General features: G+C 31.6%; 1 protein-coding gene across 1 annotated transcript in view; it reads right to left on the bottom strand.

Annotated features, from left to right (window-relative positions):
- Positions 1 to 416: 416 nt before the first annotated feature.
- LOC124354813 (maspardin-like) overlaps positions 417 to 25,499 on the bottom strand; it is a 39,949-nt gene continuing 14,866 nt past the window's right edge. Inside the window, exons 2-7 of the mRNA XM_046805541.1 lie at positions 24,854 to 24,988; positions 24,583 to 24,688; positions 23,931 to 24,051; positions 18,130 to 18,238; positions 10,033 to 10,284; positions 417 to 6,049 (exon numbers count right to left, since the gene is read on the bottom strand). Of these exons, the coding sequence (XP_046661497.1) occupies positions 5,954 to 6,049; positions 10,033 to 10,284; positions 18,130 to 18,238; positions 23,931 to 24,051; positions 24,583 to 24,688; positions 24,854 to 24,988 (819 nt within the window). The 3' untranslated portion in view covers positions 417 to 5,953. The remainder of the gene's footprint in view (positions 6,050 to 10,032; positions 10,285 to 18,129; positions 18,239 to 23,930; positions 24,052 to 24,582; positions 24,689 to 24,853; positions 24,989 to 25,499) is intronic.

Raw genomic sequence — 25,499 nt, 5'->3', positions numbered from 1 at the left:
TAAATTTAATTTTTAATATTAATTTACTAAAATATTTCATGTAAAATTTTAGACTTAGTTTTTTTTTAAGGTAATGTAAAGTTTTCATACAATAAACAAAAATGTAAAAATGTTGTTTTCATCATTCAAAAATCCCTGCTGTTCTATTAAATTTACTACGAGGGACAGTTCCAAAACTCGTTAAATCCCAACTACAGTTCCAAAACTCACTATGTCCAACTTAATGTGATTATTTTAAAAAAAAACAATTGATCTGTGATTTCCAGGTGTTATAATAATGAAATCAGAATGCTAAGTCACATGTTCACAAAAAAAATCATAATTATATCTCTCTTAGGAAGATAAATACAAGTTTTTTTAGGTATCCTGTAAAATTTACTCCAGCGGACATAACGAGTTTTGGAAATGGGCGACTCAAGTAATAGTATCACATTTTTATAAAAACTTACAAAACATTAAGCTTGCCTTAAGGTAACAGTAAGAGTAAATAAAAGTTATACCTAAAAATAAAGTATTTAAACAATTTGATCCATAACGTATAAAAGCATGATTATTTTTTGATTAACGTCATAAAATATGACTCCTGGTGGCACTTGCCCCAATCAGTCACACAGATAAAGCAGTACTTGTTTGGAATCCTAAAGCTTACATATACTAACTGTGCTGTGTAACACTCATAAGTATTTAACAAAATGCAGCTTGGGAGACAAAAGTACTATTGGATAACCAAAGAACATGAATAACCATATGACAGCTGATATTTTGATATTAATACTGCAGTATAAACCCTCAGCCAATTAATGCTTGTGGTGTAGTACCTAACTAGCACCCACAGCCAAAGAAGAAGGAAAAACCTTGGAATGGCCACTGTATGTAAGTTAACCGGGCCTGAAACTGATTTATAACCAAACCAAAAACCTTCAAGATGCTGTCTGTAATGTCTATTCCGCTCCTACTTTTCTAAAAATAACAAACCTAGATCAATGCAGCTAAGAAGGCTCTTGGCCTATCAATACTAAAATAGTAATACTCTCTGTCAAAACAATCAGCATGTTCGTTAAAACAGCTGGCCAAGATCAATTATTATGGGATAGCATTGTTTTGCTATTTACCGCTCCTTCCCAGTGACTATGGCGCAAGTGCCTTCTTAGCCGCCTTTATCTGTAACTTGTGTTTGTGCGGTAAATGAAGGAGTCAATAGCAAATCCAAGCATGGCATGAAGCTATAAGTATGGCCCTGGATATGTATTTATTGTGACACTATTTTATAATGCTCGGTCTGGGTACCTAAGCAATTATTTTAACTCTTACAGCCTAGGTCTCAAAGCTGTTATTGGGAATTGTTTTCTGGTGAAGTTAATGCCATGAGAATCCTTTCCTTGACAACCTTAGCTAGCTACTCTCAAAAAAGTTATTGCCCTTTAGCTTTGGTAAATTATCCTCCCTTTTTAGTATTACAAAAATTATATATATTTTTTAAATTTTAAATGCATATGATCCTTTAGGAAAGAATGGATTACCTATTATACATAAGTGTCAAACATGTTACAGATTCCTTGCATACTGTTTCAAACTGTCAGGCAGGGTTTAAGCTTCGATCACATTTGACGAATTTTGCGAAAATGTGACGGTGTTTAGAAAAGCTCTCGCAAAATCATAAGGAAAGCGAGAAAGAACAATGACCTCCGAGAAGTATACCGCATTTAGAAAATAAGTTAAAAATACTGTTTTATTCAATGATACTGTAAGATAAAATTTTAGACACTCCGCCGCCTGATGAAATGTCTGGTTTGAAATTAAAAAAATATAGATACCCGAGTTTGAACCTTAACTAATAAGAGTATGGGAGTTACTATAAATATTAAGCTTGTTTATTTCTGCGGCTAGACATATAAAGCAAATGATTTACAAACAATAAGCAAGTTTTATGTCTGGAAGAATGTAAAAGTACCGGGTTTGGCTCTTTACTACTAAACTGCAAATTTGAAAATGAATAATTTATTGTTAAACCTGCCATGAGAGGGCCAAAGCCTGTATGAGAAAAGATGATGGGAAATGGTTAAATGTATTAAAATAATATTTAATTTATTACGGCTTCCTCTTGCAGTCAATGACAGTAGTGGGCCATTGAACAATGTAAGAGTAGTGTCTAACGAATTGCCTTGCTTTGTTGGTATAACATCAGTGCTGGTGCACCATGGCTGACACGCTTCTATTTCTTGTCTTGGCATCTGTAACTAGTAATGGGGATTGTTTTTGGGTTATGTTATAGTCAGACTTTAAAAGGTTAAGTATAATCAATTTAAGGGTCATTAAGAAATTCATTTCAATGACATTTAAACATAGGTGTTCACATAAAAAGAAGGCTACAGATTTATTAAGGTTGGATATTAAGCTTGCACCTAATTAGTTTTTTAATGATAAACTGATGTTAAAAGTTATTTGTTTTATAAAAAAATCACTTCATTTTGTATGTACAATTTCACAATAAATTAAAAATACTATTTTGTAACTAAACTGTTTTTAATCGATCATCTCACAAGAATCTCATCTTTTAATTATTGAGGTTGTAAACATTTTAACAACTACTTTTATTTCCAGTAAATATTGGTTCTGGAAGGTAAAGTATTGGAAAGTATTATTGGAATAACCACTGAACACTAATGCAGTAAGTGCCACTGGACAAATATTTTAAGCTAAAGAATCTAAGAGCTTGTAGCATTGTTTATAAGAACATTTTCATCACAGCTTAAAACATGTTAGGATTAAAATAATCAAAACTGTAAGTTATAACTTTCCTGGACTCTAAATTTGCTGCTCTTTTACATTTTGATCCAAAATTCATCCTTACACCTAAGAGAACCCATTACGCATGTTTCAAGTCTCTAGAACCTTTCAATCAAAAGTTATTGGACAAAAGGAAAAAACGATTTTAAGAAGGACCTGCTGGATCCTTAAAACTTGAAATAGTATTAAGGCCATGTCACATGCTTGATACTAAACTTAAGCAGCTTATTTCCAATCACTCTTTAGATATGGCTTTATTCTCTGATGTAATTCTTAAAGGACTCAAGTTATCATGCAAAGTTTTAACCCTCCGACTGATGACCGACGGTCCAGACGTTCTTTCCACTATTATAACGCAGAAACCATTTAAGTTATAAAGACATAACTTGCACCATTCGAATCCTTTACACATAAACACCAATTAACTTGATTTAGTTTATATTCGTAATATTACTTGTCAGCTGATATCGAGCCAAAGGCTGCACAGCATTTAGCTGACAGACTATGCAGCTGTTATAATACACATTTTTCAATTTGTGTACAAGTAAAAAAAACCATATTCTAGTAAGTGCATATTTTTATTATTTTACATTTTTCTCTGGTTTCCAATAAAAAAATGTATATATAACACTTATTACAGTACTTAGCATTTAGCATATGTTTGAAAAAATATGCTACGCAAAGACAAAAACCAGTGTTATCATTCTGGAAGTTTCTTATTATCAGTCGGAGGGTCCAAAACTTGTAATGTTTATTTATTAACGTATTTTATTTGAAGTAGCAAAATAAACCTAGCTGGTATATACTGTGGAAACTTGACATTAGTAATTTGCAAAAGATCATATGTAAACAAATATAGCTTCTGAAAATAACAAAAAATGTAATATATGAGTCAGTATATGTGGTTTAAAAAAACAGTGGATAAATTTTATTTATAAGAAATATGCAACTATAAAATATGTTTTATCATAAAAATAATATGTTACCTTTTGATTTTTTTTTGGGTTAATTTTCTTCTTACTTAAAGGTACATTTTAGTTTCCCAAAAGCCATCTCCAGTATTTTTTTATTCAAAGAAGCCAAAATTGTAAACACAGTGAATAAAAATAACTTTGGTATAGAATTGTTATTGTTTATAAAAATATATATTGGTACGTTTCTTTCTTGTTTATACTGCTAGTATTTTATGAACAGGCTACCTGAAAGAATAGATAAAACATGAAATTATACTATTCTTATAGCTGCATTTAAACCTATGAGATAAGATTTTTTTAAATAAGGAAACATTCCAATATTTAGCATAAATTGTAGTAAACGTAAAATTATACTGTCAACATACAACAGTAACGAGTATAATGTTGAACAACTGTAAGGATCGTTCAACAAGTCCTTAAAAAGGGAGAAAAACTAGTTTTTTGACAAATAATTTTTTGTATCTTAACATTATCTCCTTTCAGCTCTATACACTTTTTCAATCTTTTTCCAAATTTTTTAAGCTATCCAAAAAATACGATTTCGGAAGTTCTTCAAAATAAGCACTTGTTTGCTCAATAACCTATATTGAGCAACGTTGCTAATAATAACCTATATCAACCAGCGTTTGAAGTAAACTGTTGTCCGCCAAGCTATTTTTTTTTCAAATTCGGAAACAGTAAGCGTCATTGGGGCCAAATCTGGCAAATATGGTGGATGTTACCACCTTCTGAACTTCAATTCAGCTATTTTTGCTGCTAAAACCTTGCATGTATGCACATGCGCATTATTCTGGTGAAAGAATATATTTTAATCTTCAAATGTGGGCGTTTTTCTTTGACACACACCGACAAAGAACTTGTCCAACAGAGATGAACACTACACCCCGCTTATCGTCTAGCCATTTTCCAGGTAGTCGATGAAAATGATACACTGTGCATCCCAGAAGATTGTAGTCATCACGTTGCCGATTTCCCTGTATTTGCCTTCTTCGGCACACGTTCACCTTCAAAAGTCCACTGTTGTGAATGTCTTTTTGCCTCTGGAGTGTAGAAGTGAATACATGTTTCATGGACAGAAATGTATCGATGAAAAAAAAAAAAAAACTGTTGGATTGCCAAAATAGCCTCAGAGTCAACCACACGATTTTTCTTATTGTCCTCGGTTAGCAAACATGGCACCCATCTTGCAGAAATATAACAACTTTTTATGCAGAACTGAAGCGACTGCACCTTGTGATATCCCTGTAAACTCAACTATTTTGAGCACTTTATTTCACTAATCACTCAAAATCATTTCTCAGATTTTTTCAATCATTTCATGAGTAGACACTTTAACTGGTCGTCCCGATCGATGTTTTATTTGTAGACGAATGGCCACATTTAAACTCATTTACTCAATTGTAAACTGTTGCAAACACAGGAGCAGATGTGCAACTCAGATTAGATTTTTTTCTGCATTAAAAGCGTTTCAAATGCGGCGAAGCAGAAGTCAGCAGAGCAAAAATGACTTAATTGTCCTGCCATATGCAAAACCAGGAGAAAATTCGTAGGGGCCTACTTTTTAAGCTCCAAGGAGATTAGAGATCAAGAGCCCTCAAATCTAATAAACTTTTGGAAAAGCTTTAGCATTTAAGAGCCTAAGGTAAGGTGTAAGGTAGAGGTGTAAGGAAGGCACAAAGTTCCTTTTAGGACTACAGTTTTAAAGTGTTTCATCACCCCTTGAAACTCACTTTTCTCTATTATTATAAACAAACTAAAGTTGTTCACTTCAATTGTCACCTATGCTATGGATTGAGCTGAAATTTTGACAGCTTTATAATTAATAATGCTGCTTAGAAACAATTTTTTTTCAATCCTATGAGTGCCATCTCTATGATTTTCTAAGGACTTATTGAACCACTCTTGTAATATAGTAAAATGTTTACTACGACTAGAGGATTACGCACCCTGTGAATAAAAACAATAATATACTAACAAAGCATCTTAACAATAAGTATAATAATATACAAATATAAATCTGATATAAAAAATAGTTTCACTGTTTAAACATAACTTATGTTTATGCATAAGCTACTCGGTATTACACCTAAAAGGCATTTTTTGCATCATCACAAGAATAACGAGGAATGTTTCAAGACCACAATTTATATATCCTCTGAAAGGCAACTTGTGAAGTCTTATCATTTTATCTGTCATCCTTCAGGTAATTTCTCATCTTCGTTTTCATTTTGTTTATACCCATTTTCTATTGCACTCAGGGGTGTTCCTTCAAATTTCCTAAGGTGGATCTAAAACAAAACCACAAAGCAATGGTAAAACCAGACACTTCTGATCTCTTTTTTTCTACACACTGCATTAAACATAGTATATAACGATACGCTTTTATATACACTACAAAAGTAAAGGTACTCAAAGAGTAAAGATTCAAGTTCTCACTCTTTTAGTTTGAAATATACTCCAAAGATAAAATGGAAGTTCCCTTTACTCCAGAAATAACAGGTATATCTATTTACAACAACTTTAGTTTCTTTCAGTAGTTTTTGAAATTTCAATAGTCAGTGCTCATTGTATTACTCTACACAAGGTTTAATAATGTTTCTTTAGATGGCCAAATGGACATATATAAAGAAACATAATATTAATATTTCTAAGAAACACAATTAGAGGAATTTGTTTATAAATTGAGTACTTTAACTAGTCAGGTATTGCAATATAACATTTTTAGCCCCAGCAGTCCATATTAATTGGCAACAAGTATAATCATCCTCACCCGCAATACTCAGTGGGGCTGTGTGTTGACAATGTGCACTTTAACTAGTCAGGTATTGCAATATAACATTTTTAGCCCCAGCAGTCCATATTAATTGGCAACAAGTATAATCATCCTCACCCGCAATACTCAGTGGGGCTGTGTGTTGACAATGCGCACTTTAACTAGTCAGGTATTGCAATATAACATTTTTAGCCCCAGCAGTCCATATTAATTGGCAACAAGTATAATCACCGCAATACTCAGTGGGGCTGTGTGTTGACAATGCGCACTTTAACTAGTCAGGTATTGCAATATAACATTTTTAGCCCCAGCAGTCCATATTAATTGGCAACAAGTATAATCATCCTCACCCGCAATACTCAGTGGGGCTGTGTGTTGACAATGCGCACTTTAACTAGTCAGGTATTGCAATATAACATTTTAGCCCCAGCAGTCCATATTAATTGGCAACAAGTATAATCATCCTCACCCGCAATACTCAGTGGGGCTGTGTGTTGACAATGTGCACTTTAACTAGTCAGGTATTGCAATATAACATTTTTAGCCCCAGCAGTCCATATTAATTGGCAACAAGTATAATCATCCTCACCCGCAATACTCAGTGGGGCTGTGTGTTGACAATGTGCACTTTAACTAGTCAGGTATTGCAATATAACATTTTTAGCCCCAGCAGTCCATATTAATTGGCAACAAGTATAATCATCCTCACCCGCAATACTCAGTGGGGCTGTGTGTTGACAATGTGCACTTTAACTAGTCAGGTATTGCAATATAACATTTTTAGCCCCAGCAGTCCATATTAATTGGCAACAAGTATAATCATCCTCACCCGCAATACTCAGTGGGGCTGTGTGTTGACAATGTGCACTTTAACTAGTCAGGTATTGCAATATAACATTTTTAGCCCCAGCAGTCCATATTAATTGGCAACAAGTATAATCATCCTCACCCGCAATACTCAGTGGGGCTGTGTGTTGACAATGTGCACTTTAACTAGTCAGGTATTGCAATATAACATTTTTAGCCCCAGCAGTCCATATTAATTGGCAACAAGTATAATCATCCTCACCCGCAATACTCAGTGGGGCTGTGTGTTGACAATGTGCACTTTAACTAGTCAGGTATTGCAATATAACATTTTTAGCCCCAGCAGTCCATATTAATTGGCAACAAGTATAATCATCCTCACCCGCAATACTCAGTGGGACTGTGTGTTGACAATGTGCACTTTAACTAGTCAGGTATTGCAATATAACATTTTTAGCCCCAGCAGTCCATATTAATTGGCAACAAGTATAATCATCCTCACCCGCAATACTCAGTGGGGCTGTGTGTTGACAATGTGCACTTTAACTAGTCAGGTATTGCAATATAACATTTTTAGCCCCAGCAGTCCATATTAATTGGCAACAAGTATAATCATCCTCACCCGCAATACTCAGTGGGGCTGTGTGTGTTGACAATGCGCACTTTAACTAGTCAGGTATTGCAATATAACATTTTTAGCCCCAGCAGTCCATATTAATTGGCAACAAGTATAATCATCCTCACCCGCAATACTCAGTGGGGCTGTGTGTTGACAATGTGCACTTTAACTAGTCAGGTATTGTAGGAGTGTGTAGTATATATAGTGTACATTTAAATATGCAACAATTCATTTTGAGGTTTTAGACCAAAGAAGAACATTGGTGATTTACCTAGGTACTGGTGACCATTGCTGCAGTGTGAGTCTAACGTAACATTTCCACAAAAAAGCCACTTTATATAGTTACTATAATACTTTTTGTTAAAAGTAATGGCAGCTTTCGATAGTGCATAAATCAAGTATCGATTAGTAAGAAGTTTGGTACTTTTATGTAAGTTGGAAAGAAGAAGATCATATTTAATTTGTATTGTCATAATTGCCTTCCTGTAGTTTACATATTGGTAGTTTGTTAACCTTTTATGTTACAAGCATGTTAGTTATTTGAAGTTATTATTTAGTCAAGTGGTATAAATAGTGTTATATTTCATAATGTTTACGTTTCTTAATCTATGCAGGCCTACGTTAGAGGTGTCAAATTTGTATTTTAGCAAGTTTAATTTATTTTATATGTTGATGTTTACCAACATTATGTGCGTTTGAAACGGATAGCGACTTTTTAGATCGAGCTAGTAATATAAGAAAGTTGTTAGAAAGTGAACTAGTAAACCATGACTATGACTCTGGCAGTGAACTTTCTGTTCATTGTGATGTATTTTCTCCCTTTGATGAGAAGATTCTACCAGACTAAATCATCCGTGATCCCTAATGGCTGACCATATTGTGGTTTATCATGGACATTTTCCTGTCCATCTTTGAAAGCTCTCACCTACTTCTGGGCTGAATACATGGACATTGCAAAAACTACTGTAAAATGCATTCTTATATATACTATATATATAGTAGGTATATACATATATGTATATAAATATGACGTTCTCACTAAAAATTCTACCAAAGTATTTTTTGTACATAGTATAAATTTATATATATATATATTGGTATATCAACAATCATAATGATCCACATTACAAACAAAAAATATATTCCTAGAAATGTTTTAAGATGAGATGTTTAGTTTAAATTTAGTGTAAAACACGAAAAGGTAAAAATGTAGCTTTCTAAGAATAACATATTTTTTACAGTTTTTAAAATATTAATCACAATTTTTTTATGTTTGTATTTAGTTTAATTTTTTCTTTCAATTTATATAATGTTTTATAGTTTTAGTTTTTAAAAGTGCTATTTCTCATGTGAAACTGAAAAATACATACAGTACTGTGTATAAATATTTTAATTTTTAAAATTAATTTACATTTATAAGATTTGTTAATTATTTTTAATTGTACTTAACAGTTTTATTTTTAAATATATACTTTTCAATTCAAGTGTTCACTTATTCAGAACTCAGTTATATCCTGTGTATTTTATAAATTTGGTTTAGATATCTCATAAGTTTAGGCCTAGGAGGAAAAGTAAACATGTATTTACATAAACAGTAGTGTTACCTTTACAGTTTTGTGGATAACAAACTTATTTTTTGTGTTTGTTTATAATTTTAATTGTACATAGTAATATCACATTTTTTTAGGAAATATTTTTTTTGCACTATTTTGCATACAAAACTGAAAAAATGTTAAAAATTGTTTTGGTAAATACCATAATGTTTTTTTATATAATACATTAGCAGTGCATGTATGTTTGATGTATTTTAAATTTAAACAATGTATCTGTAATTTTTTTTAAAATTGAGAACCTATCTAAAAAGTTGTTATTTTATGGGTGTTTAGTAAAATGTTACAATATCGCTGAAATAGGCATGGCATTTTTCAACTGACCTTGAAAGAAACCTCTGGCATTTTTCAGATAAACTTTGTTATTATCCAGCACTAAAAGGACTAATAGGCAGTTGCCTATATTTTGGTGTTTCAAAGTATCATCATGATAATCTGAAGTCACTTGGTGATAAGCGTTACCTGCAGGTGAAGATTGATTTCATCGCTGCGGCTGAGGTAAGGGAAGTTTCCACCACTCTTGAGATGGGCAAGCTTGGCGTTGGGGTAGAACTTGTATATCTCCTCACGCACTGGGCTGGAAAGCGCATACTCATCGAACACATCGATGATGGTCACCGACTCAATGTAGCTGAGTTTCTGTGGTTCCACACACGAGTAAACACAGTTCATTGTCAGCCGAGATGCCAGATCCTGCTGCGTCAGGCTGTCCAACTGTCCACAGTCAAACAATTAAAGATACTTTAAGTTGAATAAAAGTAAGAAACACAATAGAGTACATCGCTTAATTTTTAAATGGAAACAATAATAAATAAAAATATATTAAAATAAGTTTGTATAAAAATCACTTTGATTTGTGAAAAAATTTTAAAATATATATTCTAAATACAAAGTGCAAAAGTTTTAAAAATAGTATTTTAATGTGTACAAGCAGTTCCCACGACTTCACACAAAATTTTCAAAATCAAAGGCCATAGCTTTCTTAATGAAAGCATTTATGATGTATAATGATGGAGCCCTTAAGTTTTTTTTTAACATCAGGTACATATTATTTCAGTATCCATGATTGAGATTCAAAACGTAAATACAATTTTGACTAGTTCTATTTTAGGTTTTGTTGTATGAATAAATATATAAATATAAATCCCAAAAACCTAATTTGGTAAAAAGTGTCAACTTCCATCTGTTCAGATTAATTTTCTATCCAAAGTATTTTAAGTGCTACAGTTGAGTTTGACTTGTGCCCCAATAAAAAAAATATATTCCAACAAAAACCAACTTTTATTAAAAAGCGTCTACTTTCAGCTCTTTTCATTTACTTTCTGTCTAAGATTTTTCAACTGCCATAGTGATAGTTTGCTTTTATGTCCCGATATAGACAATATATAACACGTACAACTGACAAGTTACTGCGGTCCAAAAGAGTCAGATATGATTGATTAAATACACTTCCACTCTAACTTATATACAGTTCGACAGTTGAGTTTATATTGTTGCACAAACCAAGAAAAAAAACACATACGATAGTTTTGGAATCCAACTTAGATTTAAAAACTATAGTTTAAATTTATGTTTACAAAAATAAATTTCCTTAAAAAATAATGACTATAAACTCAATAACGTGACTAATGCCGATTTTTTTCTAACCCAACCCGGCTGAGAATAAAAGTTAAAATGGTTTACAAACAACTGATTCAACAACAACTTTTAGCCATATAATTCAAAAATTTATAACTACAATCTCTAAGTTAATACTATTGTACATATCTTGTTTAAAACTTTGGTCTTAATAGGATGACAAGTTTTCCTGGTTATGAATGTTCAAAATTGTAGCAACACTACAAAAACATGCATGCAAACATACTGTTTTGTATTGTTATTGAAAAGCGCCAAAACAGTTATCATTTTTTGTTTTTACCAAAATAAAATCTAAATTCAATGTTTGTAAACAATTATATTTATTTTTAGCCAACAAGCTACATTTTGATTTATCTACCATGATTTTTGCTCAACTAATTAGTTTGTGGTCAATGTTCAAAACAGGTTATCTGTACTTTTTGATGTGAGAGTAATATCCAAAGAACCCCCATGCTTGTTGCTATAAAAGCGGTTCTGATACTGATACTAAAGCGCCGTGGCTGATACTTCTAAACTTCTTGTCTTGGCGTCTGTAACTAGAACTGAGGATTTGAGGTTATTTTATAGTCAGATTTTATTTTGAAATTTTAGACATTCGTGAAAGGTTAAGCATAACAAATCTAAGCAATTTGTTAATGATATCTGTTGAAGGAACTAGTAGAAAGGTCCATTTCACTGAGGATTAAACATTGGTATTTACAAAACAAAGAAGGCAGGAGTTTGAATGATGTTGGTAGGGCCTAATTAGTTTTTTAAAGGTAAACTTATGTTAAAAGTTACTTGTTTTATAAAACATAACAATTCAACAGTTTATTTTGTATTTTAAACTGAGAAAAGACCGGTTTTTGTATAGTTTTGCAATAAATTCGAAATTTTATTTCCTAACAATATTGTTTTTAATAAAAACCTCTTCATTTAATCGTTTAATTATTGAGGTTTTAAATATTTTATCAATGGTATATTTACTAATATAAATATTGGTTCTGGAGGCTAAAGTACTATAGAAATCCAGACTGTTTTTCGATAAGTATTATTGTAATCTTCACGGAATACCAATACTATTAATAAGTCTACAAGGCAAACATTTTTGCTAAAAAGTCTTAAGAACTTGTAGCATTTTTTCTCAAATATTTTTCATCTCAGCTTAAACCCTGGTTTTAGAACACTGTTGAAATATTATTTTCAATGCATTTGATGGTTTATTCATCACTCGTGCAATCTAAAATAAAAATTAGATAGTTACTTTGTTTTTGCAATCTGTAAAAACACTCTACTACTGATAAAACACTGTGTAATTTTTCAACATTTTCTAAAATTTAAATGTAAACAATTGTTTCTGCCACTTTAGTGAACCTCAACTGAAAATGTCAATAGCTGTTTAGAATCAGTTAACAGTTGACTTTGGATTACGTTATGAAAATATTATAATTGCTTAAAAATTGTGAGAAATTTTACCAATGTTTCTCACCTTTTAAACTTTCCTTGGACTTCTACAAATATTTCAAAACCAAAATTAGTCAAATTGCTCCCACCGTTCTCGAGTTTTAGTGACACTCAGCCAGACAACCAAAGAAAACTCAGTGCTGGGATCAAGAATGTACACTAGCAAACGTTATTTTATTTTTATATACAAAGATTGACTCATGAAAATCTTGTATGTGATTTCTTTAACTCTAAAACTAACATGAGTTGCAGTATGACTCTCTGAACTGATAAAAGATATATATGACACATTTTTCAGGTCATGTTACTCGGTAATTGTTCAGCTTACTTAGATGAAACATTTTCCCATCTCATTGTTTATATCACTACAATAACCAAATATTACTCTCTTTGCTAAATCGGTAGAAGAAAAATCCAAATGGCTTGCAACTTAGCCAACTATTTCATGTTCCTTCTCAACATTGCAAATAAATTAGCAAAATTAGGGCAAATGCCCCAAATAAGATTATTGTACATTAACCAGAAATAAAATACTAAAAAAATTACATGTGGTTGATAAGAATCAAATTGACATACTACACAACATTTACTCCACAACTTAATATAGTTAATAGGTTTTGATATGTTTACAAACAAAATTTAAGAACTTACATTATTTTTGGAACATAACCATATCAGTTCTACGGTTAAAGTTTAATTCAAAGTTTAAGAACTAGTACAAATAAGATTGTGTCTCATTGTTTATTTAACAGCATCAAAAAGTTTATAAGTGTGCTTGTGGAAAAACCAGTGAATAATAATACAAAAGATAAACATACTGACAAAGTCTAAAAACATATTTGTTCTAAATGTTTGTTCAGAGCAGTGCAAGTATTTAAGATTATTTCCACTTCCAATTATAACACTCAACCTTCCTTATCAGAGTCATGACCTGAATTTCCAAAGTTCTTTGATTTCTAATTTGATTGTTTATTTGTCCATACTCTTGGTTTGTTATCAAGTCTGTTATGATTAATCTTATTAAAAATCTTAAGCGGTTTCATGACTAAATTGAAAAGTGTTAAATTACTCCATCAAGCTAATATTATTAGCAAGGTTAGCACTAAATTGCTGACAATAGAAAATTCTAGAGAAATAGGAAAATTGTAAAAAGTAAGACAGTGAAGAGGATTTAAGGTTATTTGATTCAAAAATAAATAATTCGGGACTAACAAAAAAATAATAAAAACCTATAATTAACAATTTATTTCATTTGTGCCTGAAAACTGTTATTTTTATAACGTTACTACCGTAATAAGATGCACTTTTTCTGTATGTTTTAAAGCCCAATGGTTTAAGATAGTTTAAAAAAAATTACAAGTTTAATAATTAATTGTACCTACAAAATATACTAAACTTAGGATATCCAAGAGTACCTATTTTGTTTTATAGATTTTAGATCACAAATAAAAGTAAAGTACAAGACTCATTTGCAGGGATCAAATAAAATATCTTTATAAAAATATAAAATAGGTATGTTTTATTTTAACAAATATTTGTTATACTTGTTTATTTGTTGTATTTAGTATATACTTGTAGCAATCAATAAAGAACTAAAATAATTGTGTTTTCATTATTGACAGCAACATTATTTATCAGGTTAAATTTATCCACATTCCACATACAGTACAAAAATGTTTACTGTTTTAAATAATTTGTAAATAATTGTTTTAAAAAACAAGATATCTAAGTAAGGAATTAAGAAGGAATAAATTTTTCTTTATTATATATAATTTAAGATATGTACGTGTCAAAAAACTAATCAGGAGAATGTCATGTTGCATCTGATATGAAAATGTAAATACACTGTGATTAAAGCTTGTCTTTTATTATTTCCATGTCTTTTAAAGAATAAAGCTTATGGGGATTAATTAATTACTTTAATATTATACGTTGTGTAAATCTTTTAACTAAAAATTAATCACAAAATGGGTTACTACCCGCTAACATCGAGAACAGCCAATTTGTTTAATCCTTTTTGTAAAATATTCGTTGGAATGTGAGGAAGGTTTATATGAAGAGAAAGATCGAAAAAGTCACCTAAAATAGTTTAGAATTCAGAAAAATGGCAATATTTATGTTTTAAATCCAAATTCAACTGACACTAAAAGCTGTAAACATTTTCAGTTGAAGTTCGTCAAAGAGACTGAAATATTTTATTTACATTTCATTTATAGATTAGTGATTGATCAATAGTGTTGGAGATAGCAAAGACAAGTTAATATTAAACTTTTAACTCCAGATTGCGCCAGTGATGTATTTAAAATATTAAATGCATTGTGTATATTATTGAAACACTGCTACAAAACCAACCTTAATGAACAAAGCTGTGAATGTTTTCACATAAGATACTTAACACAGGTGAGCTTGACATTGTGATATGGCATTTTTACACTGGCTTAAGGAAAAACAGAGAAATGAACACTGACATGTCTCAATGATCCATTGTTTCCCAGACTACAAGTCAAAAGCAATAAGACAGAAACTTTTATGAATGATTATTTTTAAATGTTGCATGAAATTGGTAAGGAGTTTTTACTTATACATATATAATAGGCTTTTCAATTTTACGTATGTATGTATATTTTTCTTTATTGGGAGAAAAAGGCAAACTCAACTATGGCACTTTCTTTATTGGGAGAACAAGGCAAACTCAACTATGGCACTGGAAATACCTTAGACCAAAAGTAGACATTCTTTGACCGATGTAGGTTACTGATACCCACATACATATGTAATTCTTGAATTGGGGCAGTAAGGTAAACTCAACTGTTGCACCGTAAGTGAATTTAAACAGCCGGAAGTAGGCTTCTCACTCCTAAGTATGTATATATTTTTTGGCATGGAGTAGAATTTTGTGAAATAATGACGCAGAACATTGATAATAATACAATTAGATTAAACATTACTTTCTCAAATGAAGCAACTTTTACGTTAAACGGTAACGTTAACAGACACAATGCTTGTTATTGGGCTGATGTTTACCCTCATTGGATGAGAGAGCAACATATCCAGCACCCTGAAAAATTAAATGTTTGGCTTGGCATTGTGAGGAAATAGTTTGTTGGGCTCTTTTTTATTAATGGAAATGTTAATGCCGAGGTATACCAGGAAATGTTACAAAATCGGGTTTATCCAGCTATCCAAGTAGCAACCAACAACTGTAATAAAGTTTAGTTCCAGCAGAATGAATGTGATGCACCTCCACACTATGGCGTGCATGTTCACAAGTATTTAAACAATATTCATCCAAATCGCTGGAAAGGCAGAAGAGGAAGTATCCCGTGGCCACAAAGATTGCCATATCTATCACTACTTGATTACTTTGTCCAGGATCACATTAAAAACAACGTCTATATAACGATACCCCTAGTGTAGCACTGGGACAGCAGTTTGAACATCTGATACAAAAGAACAGGTTAGCATGTTTTAGCTGTTTTATTGCTTAACGTAATTTTAATTACTAGTGCTATTGTAACTTTACATTTGAACTGCCCTCTAAAAAGCCCATTTTGGGGAAATGGTTTTCTTTAGTTTCCTAGAGGGGAGTCCTGAGTTTCTATCACTTTTTATTTTTAGTTTTGTCCATTGAAGGTTGAGCAGTATCCATCCATGCTTTTAAGTTAATTAATTTCAATGAGCTGCCATTTTGTACTGGGTTGAGATAGAAAGCTCTAGTTTCCACTGTTCTTATTTTATCTAGACCTTTCAAATAAGGTGTCACTTAACGGATCATTACATTTAAACATTTTGGGGAAATGGGTAAAATTGTAACAGTGACTAAAAAGTTATTCCTAAAAGACTTCTATTTCCTAGAAAGGTCAGAGTTCCGCCTCTCCATTTTTATCCATCAAAAACTAAACAGAGTATAGCCATACTTTTAACTCAGACTGTATATATATATATATATATATATATATATATATATATATATATTAAAACACAAAGCCCTAACTCACTCCTCACTAATTCTCCAACTTCCCAATATCACAGAAACTTCAAATTTGACACATGTGTGCATCATGACTTAAATAGAAAAGCTAAACCATTTTCATAAAGATAAAAAATCCATAGAGGTTGTTGAAACCCATAGAAGAACTATTCTTTTCAACTTCTCAATGTCCTAAAAAGTTGAAATTCAACACTCGCCTCTCTTTTGCTAAACCCAAGGAAGAACTATTCTTTTCAACTTCTCAATGTCCTAAAAGGTTGAAATTCAACACTCGCCTCTCTTTTGCTCCTAACAGTCAAATAAAACATGTTTCATGCCGATCAAATAAGCATAGGGGTTGAAATGGGATTGCAAACACTAGAACACTATATTTTAGTTCTGCCAGCTTCCAATGTCCTAGAAAGATAAAATTTGACATACTCAAGTCCCTTATGACTTATAAGGAAAAAAAGCATGTTTATGAAGATGAACCACCCACCCATAAGGATTGAAATAGAGTTACAACTACTAGAAAAATCATGTTTTTGTTTTTCAACTTCCCGATGGCCTAGAACAATGAAATTTTAAATAAACTTGACTTACACTCTAAATAGACAAAGTATATACTTTTCATGCTGATCAACTGTCAAATTGGAGCTGATGTAGAGTTGAAACACTTAGAGGAACTATATTTTGTTTTTTAACTTCTGGCTGTCCTAAAAAGGTGAAATTTGACACATGTGAATTATGCACTCAACAGGCTATCAGTACAGGAAGTATATTAGACCGCAAGTAGATTGCAATGACCGGAAGTAATCGCTTTACCACCAAAGTAAACTTTTCAGTTGTATATAATCTCTTGATCAGGGCAAAAATGCATGCACTACTGGGGCACTAGGAATAAGTTAGTCCAGAAGAAGATTACAAAGAGCTAAAGTAGACAATTTTTATTGAAGTAGGCTTCTTTCTCAGACCAAGTATGTATATATTTCTTGATAACTTCAAGCAAACTCTATTATGGCATAAGAAATATAAATTAACGCTTCTTGACATGCATAAAAACTGCTTCAGTCTTCGACTTCAGAGGCCCAAAACACTGCACTCCAAACTTAATAGTCCAACTATTCTGAAATGGATCAGAAGATTGGACTATACCTAGTGATCATCACTTATTCCAGGAGTTTTTACTATACCATTATTAAAGGATATGCTTATTACGTACATATTATTCAATAGGAAAGCGTATGCAAAGCAGTGGGTAACTGACAGTATTTAATAAAAACATATTTAAATAATTGTTTTGTTTAAAATGAAGCATTACTAGCATTATTCAAAACAATACAAATTCATAAAATTAATTTTGTTTATTTTAAAGATTGTTTTTTGCAGATTTTGTTTTTTCAAACAGCCTACACTTACTTGTATACTTTATGAAGTTTTTTTAAGGTTTAGGAAAATGTAGGAGAAGTAGAAGTCCTGTGTTAACTCTACATTGTTATACATCTTACCCTTTCAACCATAAAGTCTACAGACTCAATGATCCTAGGATCAGCATGCTCAGCAGTAAAGTTTCCCATCACCATTTTCTTAAGTAGTAGTGAAGGTAGCATCCAAAACCTGAAAAAACATGAATTTATTAATTACGAATTAATTGTTTAAATTTTTAAGTTCATTCTTACACAGCAAGAACGAAAACAAAACTATTATTTTCAAATAGATCTTAAAACTCACGTTTTATTTTTTATACTCAAGGTGTTTGGATAATTGTTAACCTTACATCGGGCGCTAAACTGTATTTTTTATTATTAAACTACTTTTATTATAGTACTACTTTTCTGATGTCGGCAGTCGTTTCCCGCAGTGTACTTCACGGGCATCTTTCGGGAAAGCGAAACAATAGCCTCCCGCTTATCTGTGTCAAAATCTGTCAGTATGAGGTCTACTTCCGTGCGAGACTGGACGATTCCTCCGTGAGCGCCTGATGTTGTGTTTGTAGTGCTTGGACGAAATCTCCGTAAGCGCCTTATAGTGTTTAGTTTTTATGGAATAATAATCCGTGTGCGACTAAATGTGTGACCTGTGATGGTTTCTTTTTAAGTTTTACAATATTATATTTTATTTGAATTTTGTGAAATGGAGAGTGAATACGAGAGACTTGTCAGACTTTTGGACAGTGTGGAGAGGGAAGAACAGTATGAATATATCAAAAGACCAACCGGTGGACTTGTTCGGGAACTTTTTGCAGATGACGTAGTAGATGATGCAGATTTGGATGTTGGATCAGACAATGAAGAAGAAATGCAGGAGCAATCTGGTGAGCAACAAATCGTTTTTCATAATGAAAATTCTGTTTAAGATCAGTTTTAAAGAGTGTTGTAGTTCCACGTTGGCTGTGTCATTTTGCCCCGAATCGTTGTTTAAAAAATGTTCAAACTTCCATTCCCACCTCGATGTGTCCTATGCTGTGGAAATTGTATGTAGTGTTGTTGGAAGTATACTAAGTGTTAGTGAAAGTATACGTATGTCACTAGGCCTATATTCATCTCAGGTTTTAAATAGGTTAAATGATAGTGCAAATTAAATATCACTGTATTGAAGGCTCACACTTCTTCGCAGATGGGATAGTCAATCATACTAAAACAAAGCAAATCACTTTGATACGTTAATTTATTTTGATGTGATACAAACAACTAATTGTACTCACTTTGCTTTGTTGTTAATTTATTCACTAAAAACAATATCCCATCGCCCAGTTATAACTTTTAATATACGATTTCACAATTCCGTATTGCATCACTGCCAGGTGGATCTACACGTCTGACGTCCTCTCTGCTTCAGCTCTCCAAACAGAAGGAAGATTCTGGGGCCAAAACCTTGCGTACTGTCTCAAACAATGCTCAACCCCTCTCCCGTTCAAATTAGCGTCTTCACAATTGAATATAAGTTAATTTTTTTCTCATAATCATCGAATTTTATCACGTTCACTATAATTGATCAATTTAAGTCTTTCTATTTTCTTTAACTATTTTTCTATCGCTTTTTATTTAAATTTTTTGCAACATGTGCTTTCTGATGTCATCAATACGCAAGTCATTTTATCCCACAATTGGCTTTTTTGCATAATTTTATTTGGTACTTTTAGTAAAAACAAATTTTGGTTATGTTTAGCTCAGTTTAATTATTTGAATTTGTTCCCGTATAAAGTTTAACATATTTCTCTATTAATTAAATTAAATATAATTAATTAAATAAATCTCAATTCCAATAACATGTGATTTACTTGTGTCACGGTCATTTGGTTCACCGTCTGCTAATTCCCCGCGAATATTTCAATGTCGTAATTTGACCTGTCACACAACTCCCCAAATATAAATTGATCACATATTTGTTGTGAATTTATTTTTCTCCTCTTTATTAATTTTTCCAACTACCTCAGGTAGTGCTTCTGCTACTGGTTTTATGGGAATTTTATTATAATTATCTTCATTGGTCAATTCATCAAACATGTCATTCTCTGGTATAAAAGCTGTATTCACCCCTAGTCTTAGTCAGGATTTTTTCTTATCTGATCTTATCAGATTTGTAAGCTCATTTGCTAGAATTGTTTAGACCCTCTTTATTCAGATGTACTAAATCTTCACACCATTTTCCTTTATAAAATATTTCTTTTTCATATAATTTCACATTACAGTCTGTACTATCATAGTTATCATAATACTTCTCTGCCACTTCCAAAACTGTAATTTTTTTCATTATTTTATTTACTTTTTATATGTTAATTTATTCTCTCAAGTTTATTTAAATGATACCTGTTATTCTCACCTAACTTTGGTATGGGTGGAATTGTTACCAAGATTATTTTTTCACCTTTCTCTAGTAAAACCTCTACCAGTTTGTCATAATCATTACAAATGCTTCTTACTTCTTTATCCCTTAATAAATCATTTGTACCTATCATTACTATTAGCTGTCTTTCTAAATTATTTGCAAGTTTTAGCTCTCTGGTCAACTGGTCAATTGTCTGACCTCCTATGCATAAGTTAATTCTCTTTCCTCCTTTCTCTTTATATTCACCTCTTAAATTCATTATTTTCTCCCCAAATCTCCTAAGTTGAGAGTCTCCTATCATTTGGTATCCCTCAAAATTAGGTTCTTTTTTCTCAATCGTTTCCTTAATTCTAGCCTGTCCTACCCATTTGTTTTCCATCCAGTTTCCTCTAGTCACCTATTACCTCTCATGCTTCCTCTTCCCCTTGTATATTCATATTGATCTCTCTGATACCTCGTTTCGTTGTTTTCATACCTTTCTTTCTCCTTTCCATAATCATTTGTGCCTCTACCTCTATTATCATTTTGTCTTCTCCTATCATTCTCAAACTCTACTCTCTCCCTATTATATGTGTCCCTATTGTAGTATGTGCCTACTCTAGTCAAATTATTTCCTCTTATATTCCCTCTAACTTGTGTCCCTCTATATGGTGTATCTCTAGGTCTTAAATTCATATATTGATTTACATTTCTATTAAGTGTTGTCTCATTTCTCATATCAAATGATCTGTCATAACTTCAATTTGTGTCACTATTCAGTACATTAAGTTGATTCAACAGGTTTTCTAGATCTTCCGATCTTTCAACATTTTGAGCTGCAGCAATTGCACTACTTATGGTTCTAGGAACATGTTTGCTTATGTATGCTAGGAATGTTTCCATGTCAATTCTAGTTTCTAAATACTGGCTTTTATTATAAAATTCCAATACATGGGTTACTAGATTATCAGATCCAACCCTATATGTACCCATTAGTTCTTTCTCAAATTTGTTCTGTTCCCCTATAGACCAATATTTCCCCTTAAAACTTCTATAAAACTGTTCAAAGTTTTTCCAATTATTTATGTGCTGTCGTCCCCACTTTCCTGCTTCATTTTTCATATATTTTAAAATTATCAATACCTGGAAGTCCCATCCTTCTCCATTTTTCTATATATATTTCTTACAAGCTTCCAAAAATTCCATGGGATGTACATTATTTTTTATTGGATCAAATTCCAATAAGAATATTTCTGTTTGCTGGTTGGCTTATTCTCTTACCCACCATGCTTTGATTTCTCATCATATTCTCTAGTTCTGTTTGTTTGTTTTCTAATTTCCCTAAAGTTTAATCCAATCTCTTATTCAGGGATTTTTCTACTCTATTTCCCATGTCCTCTATTTTTCCTCTTTTATTTGTCGTGAACATTCATCTGTAAGCTGCGTTAGCTGTGATGATCCTGATAAAGAAATGGAAGTGTCCAGCGATAGTTTACCGTAAGGACAATTCAGTACAGTACCAGTGTGCTAGGGAACATTTCAGTACTGTTTATGGAGTGAACATTGTCGTTATAAGAACCAGAAGGAAAATGTTCTGAAACTTTGTGTAGTGTGTAAGAAAATTTTTAGTAAAGAATAAATTTTGATTTTAGAGTAATAAATTGACATTACAATTGTATAGTATCTCAAGAATTAACCCTAGAACTGGCAATGGTGTCACTCTGTACTGGCGGCTCTATTTTAACAACCTCGCAGACGTTTCTTATAATGTATCACATTTCATAACTGTTAGTCCAATAATATAAACTATTATATGTCAATGTATTCACAACTATTTATGGAGATCATTATAATAACAATATCTTATTGTTTCCATGGAAATATATTTTTGTTTTTTCTACAAAATGTAAGAAAACATTTTTTTGGACATTATTTTTGTAAATATTCCGTTGTGTAACTGCTTAGCAATAAGCTTTACATCAAAACTGTAAACGTATAACTTATTCAAAATTTTGTCCTGATTCCAAAAACATATAATTATTGTAACTTTTACCTCAAAACGTATGTGTTACAGGGCTTTGTATGAAAAATCACCCGTATTATATTATTATACTTATTTTCAAAAATGCGTAGATTTCTAAATAAATATTATTTTTTGTGGGTAAACATAATCTCATGATTGCATTTTTACTTATATAAGTATGACAGATAAAACAAAAATAAAATAAAATAATAAATTTTAATCTTACCTTATTTACATATGTACAATATACTCAAAAGTTTCATTTTTCACTTAGCGTCACTAGATTTATTGGTCTCTAAGGTTTTCACCCATACTAAAACTATAACCTAAGAAAGCTAAAAAAACAATAATAACAACACTAAAACATTATAAAATACAATTTCCACAAATACTATTGGATTCGTAACCACAAACACAAAACCCGGCACTTGTTTACAGTTTCACAACAATGTGGTTGACCCGTATTACGTTCACGTCAGCTGTCCATAGAGAACGATGTTTTATGGTAAACAAAGAAGACAATAATCGAAGTAAGAACAGTAAATCGGTACTATAGTTAATGCTGTTCCAGAATGTATTAAATAAAAATCATTTATATGACCTTAATTGCCTAATATTTCAATAACTGTACATGTCTACTTTGGCGACGAATATTCGTCGTTGCCAAATCGGACGGGCCTTTGGCGAAAAAAATTCGTTTCATACCAGGTGGAGGGTTAAAGTAAGTTGTTTTTGTAAGAAGTTAATAACGAAGTTAATTTCCATATATTAGTACAGTAGGTTAAACATTTTTACAATTAATTGCATTATTCCTTAAAATAAATCATGTTGTTATACAATAACATTTTTTAAGATTTTGAATTTCTTATTTGGAAAATTCATTACATAAGAGAGTAATTTTTATTTAATTTCTGTTGTAATTAAATAACAACAAATAAATTAATTACAATTCATACATTGTAATTAAATCAATGAATATTTAAACAAATAAAAACAGTTTAAACGACTATGATATCCATTATTCGCTAACCTGGAGGAAACCTCTGTGAGCGCCTGATGGTGTTTCTAATTTTAAGTACCTGATGGAGGGTTAAAGGAATTTAGAAATATTAGAAAAAATATTAATATTAAAGATAAATGAAATACAATACATGAAAAATAAAATAATCTTGATTGAAAAGAATGATATTAAACAACATTTGATCAATACACAATGAACTCATTTGGTTTGCAGCAAATTGTAATAACTCAGAACAAAAACTCTTACAATGGACTGTTTAGAAATGGAAAGACACTAAAATCATTCATGCTGTTATTCAAATCCTTAATTATCAACTAAAACTAGTTATGAACAAAAAGTATGTCTGCAAATAAAACTACATAACTGCATAAACATACATTTATTACATTCACATGCCTTGCTAAATTAGAATTGATTGAAAGCTTTGTAGAAGAAAACATACAGTTCATTAAACTTACACAGCTGCTGAATCATCGTAATTAAACACAGACGTGTCGACAAATGTGTTGCACAAAATTAATGAGGCAACCCGTGGACAGTTAACTGTGTACTCTGCAAATTTCTGAACAAGAAAGCCACCTGAAAAACAGTCATAAAAAATACCAGAACAAATTAAAAATTAGTTATTCCTTTAATACATCTGTTATATCTTTGATGAGATAACAATTACCATTTCTAAACTATTAAATTCACTGAATGTGTCATAAGATATTCCAAAATTACACAGAGAATTAGCATTTTAATATTATTTCACTTCCTTATACTTTGTAAAATCAGTACTAAATATTAAGAATGATTTATTAAAAAATTGTATTTCTTGACAAAAATGCACGCTATAATTAAAACATAATAAACCAGTTGGATTGATCTTTTTACTTAATTGTGAAATCTAAGTAGCTTCAAAACTCTCGATCTCCATAAAATGAAAGTGAATACTGTTTTTAATGAGCCTTGATGAAGAAAAGCTAGAAACAAATAAAAATGTTTATTAAAAAAAAAAAACAAATCCTAAAGTTATGAAAATATAATTGGTAATTACATAGCATATAATTGTTTTTTAATTAGCTTCTGTCCATATAACTAAAAAACATAATAAAAGCTGAAACCTACCTAAGGAGGCTCCAAATAGATGCACTTTTTCCAGTTCTAAGTGATCAAGCAGCTTTTTGAAACCCTCACACCATTCTCTGACGGTCCAGTAGACAGGATTTTCAGCCTTCAACCAAACAATACACAGTTATTTCATGCCTGCCATAAATGCTGTATGTTTCTTGACAACAGTTTTAAGAAAAGACGACAAATTTGGTTAATTATATAATTTTAAACAGAAATTGATTAGCATTTGAATTTCACATGAGGTAATTGATAGATGTACACTCACAGATATAATCCTGTATCCCTTGGCGCTAAGTGCCAACATCTGTTTGAAGTAAACATCGGCAGTGCCACTAGCAGGTGGGAGACATATTAGAGGAGTCTTCACTGTCTTAGGTCCTGAGTCATACACCTTCCATCCCTGTTACAAAAATGCAGTACTGGATGTATCACAAAAGTATTTGCCAATTGAAGTATAATACAAAAGATAGGGAGGTTGTTCCTACAAGATAGATAACAAAACTCCTTGAATTTTAAATTTTATTCCAAAAGGGGTTTGTTTAAAAAAAATATATCTTCCTACAATTGTCAGCACTGTTAATGGAAAGTCATGTTCTCCTTCTTTCCATTATTATCTCAAAAACTCAGTCATTTTTGGCGAGAATGTGTTTATTCATTGGATTTTTCAATGTTGTTTTTACAGAAATATGACTGGTGTGAGCTTCATAAAGAAAGTACCTGGTCTCGTTACAAGTCACACCTTTCTGTAAGACGGTATTTTTCCATATGGCATGTAACATGTCCGATACTAATAAAGATGAAAAACTTACCCTGTTGCGTTAAATTGGCATTTTATAAAGGTATACACTGCTGTCATTGGTTCCTTCCTGAATGTATCAGAATGATAAATATTGAAGATGGAGCTTGTATTA

This window comes from Homalodisca vitripennis, chromosome 2 (genome assembly GCF_021130785.1).
Source record: "Homalodisca vitripennis isolate AUS2020 chromosome 2, UT_GWSS_2.1, whole genome shotgun sequence".
Lineage (NCBI taxonomy): Eukaryota > Metazoa > Arthropoda > Insecta > Hemiptera > Cicadellidae > Homalodisca > Homalodisca vitripennis.
Note: the sequence above shows the minus strand (reverse complement) of the source record. Positions and strands in the feature narration are given on the sequence as shown.